Here is a 12,687-nt window from a genome sequence, read left to right as displayed (position 1 = left end):
TGATGCTGAATACGATATAACATTGGAATAATATGTTTTACGATCGTGATACAGTGAAACTGGTATACACGGCTCAAGTTTGGTTTATTTGCGCTTCTGATGAAAAGACAATAAATGGGACGAAGATCATCTTTGATAATTATAATGGTTTTCTATGATCAGTACAACTTACTATTAAAAAAAATAAAGCCTATTGTCTACGATTTAGCCAATTGCTATATGAAAAATACGTATATATGAGAATCCAGAGTTATAGGCCTACCGTCACAATTTGTTCCCGAATAACCAACAGGACATGTGCAAACATAAGTACTTGATGTCGATCCCTGGTAACACGTCCCACCATTCTCACACGGACTAGTGGAACAAGGATTGCTGTCCATCACGACTGTGAAAGTGTGGTACATAAATTATTTTTTTATTTTTTTAAATTCATTCATTTAAATGCATGAACCATGTTCCAACAGTTAATCACTGTCCCACTCGGGTGTCTAAGACAAACATACACACAAGATGCTTAAAGCCGACACACCAGATGCTTAGGGGTTAAGATGTTTTTGGTCGTGAGCTAAAATTCTGGAGTTTAGACAACATTTTAACCCAGAACTCCAGAATGAAGGACGTTTAGCTCCAATTCCTAACCATAACGCCAAAGCTTGAGCCAGGTTTTATTGCAATTGTTACGCTGCGTATGTGGGCTTTACGTAATCGGGAAGGCTATACCGATTCGATCGACCAACCAGCGTCGCCAAATGCTGTCGGCAATAGCTTGTAGCGATTTTATGGAAACTCTTGTATCTTATGAGTAGTTTTATAACATACATTTATATTCACATAGACTCTCTTGACCACCACCCCACCCCACCCTCCAGCACGATCCCGAGATTGAAATAATGTAAACATCATCTGTACTAACCTGTTTCACAATTTGTTCCAGTATAGGTGGGTAGGCAAATACATGTATAAGAATTACGGTCGGAGCTTTGAAGACATGTTCCACCATTTTGACATGGATTAGTTGAACATAAATTCACTGCACATAGGGAGAAACATAAGAAATAAATGAGTGTGTTGTGTGTATGGGAGTAAAGAAAGGATTAAGATTAACAAATGCAAAACATATGTCACTGTTGACCATAGATACGTATATTTATAAAACCAAGATGTACGTCTGGTGCTCCTCCTTGAAACACGCTTTTTTTCTAAATTTACAAACTATAAGTAGACTATAAATTAGTTACTGTACATTTTTACTAGGTGTCTTTTCCAAAATGTTAATAACATCTTTGGAATTAAATAGGCTCCCTACATTTGACAAAAATGGTAATTGTTGCCATAAATAATGACTAGTATCAACATTACCACAAAAATGGATCTTGAGTAATAAAATAATTATACTGTATAATTACTAATAGAAACCCACTACCCTTTAGTGACCCATGCTTCAACAATGACCCACCTTTACAGTTCATCTTTATTAATGACCCATTACTCCAATAGTAAACCAATGGTGTTACTATTGGAATGTCAAATGAAGAATTATTAGCCTACAAATGACAGTGAAATTAATATATTTTGCTTTAATTTGATTTTTATTTTGTCTTTAACATTATCTATGTAAAATAATGGTACCATACGAGATTTGTTCTGATTATAATAATAATTTTTAAAAAAACAATTTTGCTTGCATACATATTCATGTAAGATATGGAGAAAATAAACATGTGTGTGCATGTGAATGTTTATTCATGCAATGGGAAGAGTATTTTCATGAGTCAAGATTTAATTAGAATGTTTTAATATATACAGTATATGTTTACCTGTGGTTTGACATCTGTCTCCCTCATAACCTGGTGTGCACAAGCAGAAAATATTGGCGGCGCTAGAGCTTTGTAAACACGTGCCGCCATTCATGCACGCACCAGTGAGACACAATGTAAATGCTGTAGAAATAGTAAATGTAATTTTTTTTTATATATTTAACTTTTTAATAATTGTTTTAATACAGAAAAGTACATTAATACTCTAAATCAATGGATGCTATTAGTCATAGGGATATACTAATTCTAGTAAAAAATACTAGTTTATGCAGACCCTATGTTTTGTAGCCGTAATTTGCATATTTAAGCTAATCAGCAAATGAATTAAGCATGTGACCAACATGTAATTTTGGTAATTTGAACTCCTAATTACATGTGTTCATTCATAATTTGTCAAATTGGTAGCAAAAACGATCATAAAAAATCGTCACCTTCACAATTTCTTCCTGAGTAACCAGTTAAGCAAATGCAAGTATAAGTACCGGACGTTGTCCCTTGAAAGCAGGTACCTCCATTCACACAGGGGCTATTTAAACACGGGTTAATAGTTACTGCGAAATGACACAAATTGAATGACATGAGTTTAGGAACTTTTTGGAGTGGAGTTGAATAGCTCAGTGTTTAAGATGCTTGCCTTATGATCCCAGGGTCCTGGGTTCAATTGCTATCACAACAGGACTTTTTCTCACGACCAAAATCAACTCCACTCCCTACGCCTCATAAAGAGACTTAGTTTATATAGCAATCTCATCCTGTAAGTGGCATGTGATGGTAAAAATTTTCTTATGCGATAAAGTGAAATAAGGTTGGATATTCATTATCATTCATTACCCGTCTGCACCACACTTATCACCGTCATAAACAGCATTATAAACCCTACCACATAGCAACAACAACAATATAAGATAAATTAATTGTCCGTTGCCTTCACAATTTGGTCCTTCATAATTATTTGCGCAATTCGAAATATATGCTTAACTAATAGTCGCAGCGCTTTGTAAACAGGCCCCCTCCATTCTGACACGGACTAGACGAAAGACGGGTTAACTACAATAAATTATGAAAATCAGTAATTAGTTAAATAGTTATACACAACTGATAGTAAAATATGTTGGGTTGAGGACCGTTGCCACCCGGCATTTTGGCAAAAAGACAGGTGGCAACGGGCCTGGGTGGTAAATGACCGGATTCACTAGGCCATACTGATAATTGCAATGTATAATGAGACATATATTCACATAGAAAGGCCTATAACAGGCAAACTTTATTTTCTCAAAAGTTTTCTTCTCAGTGTCATCATCATCATGGTTATCAGTAGCACCATCACCACAACCACAACCACAACCATTACCATCACAGTCATCATCATCAATACCATTAGCATTAACACCATCATCAACAACACCATAATCAACATAATTAAGTGTCCGTTACCTTCACAATGTGTTCCTTCATAATTGTCGGCGCATACGCAAATATAACCAGCAGTCGTGGAGCTTTGATAGTAGGTCCCTCCATTCCCACACGGTTTAAATACTATTAATATAAATTACGGACATCAGTAATTATTTAAATAGTTATACACTATAAAATGAATATGAATTGATCAACTTACAGTCACTATGCAGGGTTGAGGACCGTTGCCATCCGGCATTTTTGCAAATGGCCGGGTTCAAAAGGGGTTTGAAAAGGGTGTATGGCAAAGGCCGGGCGGATGGCAAAGGATTAGGTGGCTATTGGGTCGAAACCCGTTGTCCCTTGTAAGCATGTATCTTAATTCATACAGGGGTTATTCAAACAATCACTGCGAAATAACACATAAAAAAATGTGAAGTAAGAATGGCCTACCTATTGACTATTACACTAGGTCCTAATGACAATTACAAAGTTCATTTGTCATATATTCACACAAAAGTAGGCCTATAACAAGCATGTCAGTTGAACTTTTTGGAGTGGAGTTGAATAGCTCAGTGTTTAAGATGCTTGCCTTATGATCCCAGAGTCCTGGGTTCAATTGCTATCCCAACAGGACTTTTTCTCACGACCAAAATCAACTCCACTCTCTACGCCTCATAAAGAGACTTAGTTTATAAAGTATTCTCATCCTGTAAGTGGCAAGTTTACTTGCTGTTGGATGTGAGGGAATATATATATATATATATATATATATATAGAGAGAGAGAGAGAGAGAGAGAGAGAGAGAGAGAGAGAGAGAGAGAGAGAGAGAGCATGATGTAATCCACATGTGTTCCCTAGATACACAACTCAATGAAAAAGACGATGAGATGTCAACGACTTGGTAGACTTAGAACACAAATTTTATTCAAAACATAAATATTTCAACCCGTCCTCGGGTCTTCTTCAGCATGTGTCACATGTGACACATGCAGACCAAGTCGTTGACATCTCATCGTCTTTTTCATTGAGTTATGTATATATGGTAAAAATTTTCTTATGCAATAAATTGAAATAAGGTTGGATATTCATTATCATTCATTACCAGTCTGCACCACACCTATCACCGTCATAAACAGCATTATAAACCCTACCACTAGCAGCAACAACAACAATATAATAATTTAATTATCCGTTGCCTTCACATTTTCGTCCTTCATAATTATTTGCGCAATTGCAAATATAGGCCTAACTAGTAGTCGCAGCGTTTTGTAAGCAGGCCCCTCCATTGACACGGACTAGACAAACACGGGTTTACTACTATAAATTATGAAAATAGTAATTATTTAAATAGATATACACTGATGGTAGAATATGTTGGGTTGAGGACAGTTGCCACCCTGAATTTTGGCCAAAGGACAGGTGGCAATGGGCCTGGGTGACAAATGACCGGATTGAAAATGGCAGTGTGGCGTATCGGGTCGGTCGCAATGGACCAGGTTGCAATGGGACTGGAACCCCACTGTCATTACACTACAGCTTAGGTCAGTCGGCTAAATGGTGGTTGCTACTGCATATGTGCTGAACCAGTGGCGGGTCCAAATGGGCACAGAGATCATGCGAAGCCCCAGGCAGGGTGGTTGCGGGGTTGCGTGGCTTAGTCGATTGTAAAATGGAATGATAACGAGTTAAGAATATTTTCGAATCGAATCAAGGAATACAACTTCCTGGATCCGCCACTGCTTTTAATGCCATTTTCTCTCTCTCTCTTCCCCACCCCCACACCACCTCTCTCTCCCTCTCTCTCTCTCTCTCTCTCTCTCTCTATCTATCTCTCCCTCTCCACATTTCCACTTTTATTTTATTTTTTTCTCTTTTTTTAAGCGCCGGCCCTAGCCTGGATCTGCCCCCTGACTGAACCGTGGAGAACCATACATCATTGGCACACTATTAAAAATATATGGGTATTATGATTTACTATTGATGAGACGTCTTACCGGTTTGTGACTTGGCACCAACGTAATATACTTCACGGGACACAGCAAAAGTTGCCCTACAAGTTAAAAAAAAAGCAAGAACATAATAATATGGACTTTATAATTAGGAAATAAATGTCAGTCGGTATTATCAAAACGCCGTCCCAAAAGTTATTGTGTATTTCTTAACTATTCGCTCGTGCTAGTGACTCACGATGACAGAATTGTTCAAGATAAAAACCCATTGTATACCTATGGCTGACTGCAACGTTACAATGCAGATTACAGTTGGACAAGAAATCACAACAATCACAACTACAATGTTATGTAAGTTTTTAAACATATTATTTGGAATTGTAAAGAGCCCAGCCTGCGTCACGGTTGCTTTTGGCTTGATACTAACTCATCTTATTATGTTTCATCATTACATGGTCTATCTCTTCCTACAAATTTGTTTCATTTTCGGTTTATATTTTTATATGGTAAGTCTACTCTATCACTTCGCTTTATAGCTGTCAAAATGGTAATTATCTTCTTTAAAATCTCCAGATGCGCGTTTAAACTAGTGAATTAAAACCAGTAAATTAAGAACTGCCGGTATCAATTATGTAAAAGTTTCCTTATAAAATAACAAACGACACGGTGCAATATTTATACATTTTTGTACATTTATATATGTAAACATAATATTTTGGGGCTCTCTTGGTCATGATTAACATAGTAAATGCTATTTTATGTATCTTGTTGTTATGTGATGTAATATGTAGGCCTATCCTTAAAAAAACACCCCTTAAATCTTATATTAAAAAATGACTTTTGGTAATATCAAAATTTCTATTAGCTTGGATCAGGTCTATAATGATAGGGCCTAATAATAATAATAATAATAATAATAATAATAATAATAATAATAATAATAATAATAATAATAATATAGTAATAACTGTATGCAATAAATATACTTATATTACACATTTGGAATTTTTCTGCGTTTATGATTACTTTTATAAACCACAGTAAAAATAAGCTTACACAAATTCGATGTTTCCAACTGGCATTGAGGGAGGGATCCATGTATATACCGTAGTGGCTGGCTTCGTAACAGAGTTTGAGTGAGTAACTGAATCTGCAGGATTACTACACATTATCGTCTTTGTACCACCGGGTAGATTAAGTGAACTCCATGACCCAACTGGCGTTGTGCTTCCTACTGCTCTGGCCTGCATCAGAATTCCCGTGTAATGTTCATTGCCAACATTCACTACATTTACTGTCAAAAAAGATAAAAACATTTATTATACAATGGAGTCGAGTGGCCGAGCGGTAAGGCAGGGGCGCTGCTAGCTACAGCCTTAAAGGCGCTGGTTCCAGCCGCTCATCGCCCATGGTTCGGTTGGTAGAACCAAGTTTTCTTAAAATGGAGGTCAAGTGTATAAATCTGGCTCGTGTGCACTTTAAAGCACCCATTGCATCTTTCTGAAGAGTAGGTGGTTTACCTCGATGTTGGTTCATTTCACCCATGTCGTTGTGGAATGAAGTGACACGTACCTACCATGAAGCACCTCTTTACGGCTGCTAGGTAGTCACGGACCACGCCCATACGCAATTCAGCACAATACGCTGCAGGAGTGTTATCCTCCTACCTTTAACTTTACCTTTAATAAAATTAAAATTATCTGGTTCCTTTATTCTATATTCTATCGTAACTAAAGCTTGTTTTCTTTAAAATCGCTACACTGTCGCTACAGTGTTTTCAGTGAAATCGTTGTAGGCCTATTGCGTGGCTGTCCCCAACGCAGGCTCCCCGATTCGACCGACCAATCAGCATCATCGAATACTGTCGGCGATAGCGTGTAGCAATTGTATGGAAACCCAGCTTAAAGCCTGGTTTAATTAAAATCGCTACACTATCGCTACAGCTTTTAACTGCAACCATTGCACAAGCGTAGCAGTCCCCGACGCAGTCGCCGATTGTCGGGAAGGCTCCCCGATTCGACCGACCAACCAACCAGCATCACCGAAAGCTGTACGTAGCGATTGTATGGAAACTAGGTAGTCAGTTGTAAAAGGTCTCCGATTGAGATCTAAATATGTAAACTTAATGCTTTATTTTGGTTTTATCTTCAAAATTAATCCACGGCTTATGGAGACAATCACACTGAAAGTAAGGTAGGATTGTTTGAAAAATAATCATGAATGATGTTATCCCCTTCAAAGCCTATCAAAAATCCTCCACTTCTAACTTAACTACCATTTAATTTATCAATGTGCATTCTCATTATTTTACATTTCATTTATGGCCTTTGTTTTCAGTATAAATATTCCTTTATTCAGTATAAATATTCCAAACTTTGCCACAGCTTCTTTTGATTTGTTTACTTAGTATGTGCTTGGGTTAGGTAACTCATGATCACGGCTGCCTGTGTGTTGTGAGGTACCAAGTATGTAGGGTGCAGCGCTTCGTATCTGCAAAGAAAGGCGTTTTACAAATGTACCGATTGGATTGGATTGGATTCCTATAATCATGTTTCTTAAACTAAGCTACAATTCATTCACATAGGACTAGGTCTCAGTGACCTAACATAATGGTACATCATGCACACCGATTCCCAGTAGGCCTAATAGTAACTCCCACCTCAATTTTCACCTCCCACTTGCTTACATAATTAATCCATTTATATTGCCTTGTAGGACTATCCAATTCCCATCCATATTCCATCACCGTTAAATGTATTTTTCAAGGCCTATTCATAGGCTATGTCGGTCTTTCTAGCCTAAATATGGACTACTCTGTAACATTCATCCTGTTTAACTAGGTTCAAAAAGAAAGTTTCCTTTTCGACCTAAATGTTTAACTGCACTCGTCACGTTTAATGTCTTGATCAATATTTAATTTCTTAAATTAATAATATGCCTTAAGAGCACTCGCTAGTATTCGGTCAACATAATGGAAAGTTTTACTTTAACTGTTTCCCTTCAGGTTCCCTGTCTGCTCCTGTTAGAGGCCTACTGTATCTGCATCTGCCCATGTGTATATATTAAACCAAACGAAAAATGTTAATAAAGTTAAATTTTGTTCAAACAGTCAAGGAAAGGATTTTGTATTTTATTTTACAATTAATGTAAAGAAGAGAAAAGTTTTACATTTACTTTTGTTAAAACTTTTAAAAGTTATTCAGAAGAATGAAAAGATAAACAGATTTTCAAAACTCTTACAATTACGATGTTATGCTCTTGTTTTCGCTCTTATGCTTGAGACCCATGGTATTAAGGAGAATCTTCCAGATCATACTTAGGCCTATTTATAATAATTTATATGATTTTTAGGGTTTTAATTAATGTTCTGTGATTGTGTGAGATTCTGTAGGCTGGCCCTTATCATCAGCTTTGCTAGTAGGCCTACTTGTTTAACTGTTCAGGAAATATTAATTCTAGAAGCCTCTATTATGACAATTGAAGTAAAAGCGAAACGTTAACTGTTTCATATTTGATCATGAATCAGAATTATAGTATGCTGTAACTAATTTTGTCGACATAACTCACGAGCCCTACCCTCTTTTTACACACCAATGATTTGTACTGATCCGGTATTCGTGTTTTGTTTAACAATAATAATAATTTGGATTTGTAAAGCGCAAAATACATAAGTCTCTATGCGCTAGAAATTTGCAAATTAAATTAAACTAAAGAGATGAGTCTTGAGACGAATTTTAAATATCTCAACAGAAGGAGACTCACGAACAAAGATAGAATGAGTATTGAAAAACACCATCCCACGCCAGCAACGACAATTGGTAATTTTTAAGGTGATCGATGGTTATTGAAAAATGAAGTTTAAACAGACCATAACAAAGGTGAAGAAACAAATAGCAGTATAACAACATGGATGTTGATATTGCAGGTTAAATGTTAAGCTCCAACGACAATTGAACTTCACAATATATTGTATGTAGTTGACTTGCCATCGCAATGACGAAATTAGAGGGAACATAAGGATAGATACCCAGACTGCAAGCAAATTATATCTAACAACGTGTGAAATTACTTAGATAATATCAAAATGGCTAAAACTCTCCTTCTAAACACCATCCTTCCCACCCCTCTATTATCATGGCCTTCATCGCGTCCCCCGGCAAAATCATTCTAGATCCTCCCCGGCGTTTGCATTGAATTTTCCTTATTATTAAAGATGTACAATACAGTCATATGCTAACAAATTAAAATATTAAATGTTACTGATCTTGTTCAACCGATTCTTCATAAATGATCAGTTTCAGTGACAAATAAAATGCTGATATACTTCTATTTGGTGCCAGCTCCAGTCATCAAGCATCTGATCAGAATTCCGTAATCAGGCTTGGTGACGTCATCATTCCTGGAATTCCTAGAAACAAATCTGTAACTATAGTGATATACCTTTTAATTACCATATGAATACTACAATTATTATTGAGATTACACTACAATTTGTATTTTATGTTTGGATCGTAATCTATGATGTATTAATAAGTAATGAAATTTACGTAGACTTCAATATATATAGATTATTAATAAATAACGCCGACCTATGCATCGTCTTTAACTAAAGTGATATGTCTATTATTATCATAGATCATAGGAATATCAGTAATTATTCATATTGTAATATACTATAAATTATATTTTGCAATAGATTATATGCTATAAGTAATCCATTATTAAGTAACGATATTTTTTTAGACCTCAAATATATTAAGTTAAAATGCTAAGCCTATATTATGACTTGTTTAATTATTTTATTGCATTATGGTCTCACTTTAACAGTGGCTCTCTCATCATTACGCGGTAAACAACATTCGGCAAATAGCCTCATTTTCAGACTATTGTTGGAAAGCACAGAGAGCAAATAATGTCAGAGTGCAAACAAATATGTGACCCGAGACCACAAAAGGGCTGTAAACTCGCATCACCAGGTTTCGAGAAAAGGGGCCAAATAGACAGTATAACATGTAATTTGAGCAAAATGTGATTATGTCATAAATATAAAGTATTACCTTTAATCTTACTATTTTTGAAGTTTGGGTTCAATATTTCAACAATAAACCCTAAAATTTAGTAATTTTATGAAGGCCAAGAGAAACGTATATAAATTCACCAACTTTCAAACCGCCATGCTTCGATTCCAAACAACTTATTAATCTGCACAAAATTCAGGCCCCCTACTAGATAAATGATAACTATCGGATAATAATACGTTTATGAGTACTCGTATGCTTATGTATGTGATTTCAGAATAAACAAACAGTATAGTTATAAAATAGTATAATGGTCACAGAGCCAGTTTAGACCTACTGAGAACATTTCGGTTCTTTGCAATGAAGTAAATCTAAAACGTATTTAGAAGTCATTCAAAATCGTGTAAAAAAATATATGAACAAACTATTTAAAGTATGTTCCGAACGTATTTGTAGTGCATCGTACTGTGGTACAAAGTTTACGTAAATGTATAGGCCTACCTAAATGAAGAAAATAGCCTTTAATTAATTCAGAGAATACTAAACTGGTTCATGACCTGTTGGAGAATTGGAAAACATACCGTAATAGAGGGAAAAAAAATAGACAACAATCATTTTGCCCTCTGGCAGTAAAGTGAATCAGAGATGATGTAGATTGCGGTTAAGTACATGTTAAGAGACTATTGTGGTTATTGAACGTTTATAAAATATTGACGCCAACAGAACAATCATCTGCACTATTTTCAGCGATGTGAAAATAAAACGTATTGAAGTATATTCACACAACGTCATTCAAATCTACTAAATAGTTAAACAACAGTCGGCATTACAATTTCTTCAGAAATATATCTTCAAAAGTAATTTTCTAGAGCATAGCACCAACGGCGGCGGAACGTTTTTGAAAGTGGTGGGGGGGGGCATTTAATAAGGTCGCGTATGCGAGCATTTAGGCTATGGTCAGGGGGGCCGCCAAGGGCCCCCAGTGGGGGAAGCTACGGATATTTTACGAAGTTAGTTTATAGGCATAAAACTACTGTAATATGATTTCATATTTGTTGAAATTTCCAGTTGCGGATCCAGGAATTCGAAAAAGAAGGGCCCAGGGAGGGTACTTTCAGAGATAGAAGATTTAAACTACTGTGCCTCAGCCCCACCATAGTTGGGGCTTAGGTGAACATTTGTGATTATGGCACTCTAGATGGCCGGAAATTGCACTTCCCGACATAAAATTTGAATATAATTATCTTTATATCTCCATTTTTTTATTGAACAATTTAGGAGGGTGGGGGACGGGCCGTCTGGGTCCCCTTGAATCCGCCGCTGGGTACTTCAGAAGATGGAGAATTTATACCACCTCAGCCCCACCATGGATGGGGCTGAGGCAAGAAAATTTGTGATTATGGCACCTCTAGATGGCTGGAAATTACACACTTAGACTTGAAATTTGAATATAATAATATAAATAATAAACGTAAATATTATGAATATACTGTACTGATTGTAGGCCTAAACATATATATTGATATACGTGAATTTAGGGTCTATTATACAACTCTAGATATGCTAATAACTTACCAATTAAGATAAACTGCTTACATTTTCTGTTAGTCTTTCTCAAGATAAATTATATTTAGGCCTAATATAATTTATGTCTGTATATTGCTAACTGATATTGGTAGTGACTTATAAGAGGTTTTTATATATGTTTTATATTTCACTTCTGTAACAGGTAAAACACTTTTGGTTATAAGACCTGACTAATTAAAAATAATTGATTAATGTTTGAATGTAATCACAGATTGATGGGTTTGTAAACTCACCAGCTAAATTCGTTCCTGGAGTATATGATTGTGTCGTTGGAATGATACTAAATGGAGCGGTAGAGGACTGCGGAGACTGGCCTAGATGCATTGGCGTCAAATTTGTGCATGCTGATGTGGGTGCCCCGTCCGGCCGCCCATCAACATTACATATTAGTACTAAAATTCCTATGGTCAAACCAGAAGATATACCCGAGCTAAACCGCGATTTACCAGCCATTGCTTCTCGTCGTGCATGAACTGTAACCATGCGAGGAATACAATTCATTCGTCTACAGTTCTTTGGCAGACGATCAGCGATACGTTAAAGTGAGCACGCTGAATAGAAAACAACATAGTAGTACTGTATCTTGAATTACATTGTTGTTAATCACACACCCTTTTCTTGTAACTGGGATTATTAAAAAAAAAGAAAAAACAAAACAAAACAAAAAACAAATTGAGGGCTGTAGTGTATAGGCTTATTTCTCCTTCCATAATTTGAACATTTCCATACATAATGTTCTAATGATAATAACTTATTTTTGAATCAATGGCACACGTTATGAGGTGCGTTCACAATAAAACCAGAGGAGTAAAAGACTATAATACTGAATCAATGTGGCTTCTCTCTTTTTGGTGTGTGAATGATGTTATATTAGGCTCTTTATAAATATAAGCAGGTTGGCCAATTGGGCTAACT

At 36.1% G+C, this 12,687-nt stretch overlaps 1 protein-coding gene across 1 annotated transcript; it reads right to left on the bottom strand.

Moving 5' to 3' along the window:
- Window positions 1-262: 262 nt before the first annotated feature.
- On the bottom strand, window positions 263-12,244 carry LOC117123761 (delta-like protein C; the record flags this gene model as incomplete). The annotated part of the gene is made up of 8 exons (XM_033269770.1): window positions 12,006-12,244; window positions 6,224-6,461; window positions 5,213-5,268; window positions 3,255-3,356; window positions 2,252-2,371; window positions 1,821-1,943; window positions 917-1,033; window positions 263-388 (listed from the first exon to the last, which is right to left on the bottom strand). Coding segments are annotated over exons 1-8 (1,102 nt in total), but the record flags the coding sequence as incomplete, so codon positions are not given.
- Window positions 12,245-12,687: the final 443 nt, after the last annotated feature.

This window comes from Anneissia japonica, unplaced genomic scaffold (genome assembly GCF_011630105.1).
Source record: "Anneissia japonica isolate Jap-2015-1 unplaced genomic scaffold, ASM1163010v1 scaffold25212_len90753_cov164, whole genome shotgun sequence".
Classification (NCBI taxonomy): domain Eukaryota; kingdom Metazoa; phylum Echinodermata; class Crinoidea; order Comatulida; family Comatulidae; genus Anneissia; species Anneissia japonica.
The sequence above is the reverse complement of the archived record's forward strand: the minus strand, read 5'-3'. Positions and strand labels throughout refer to the sequence as shown.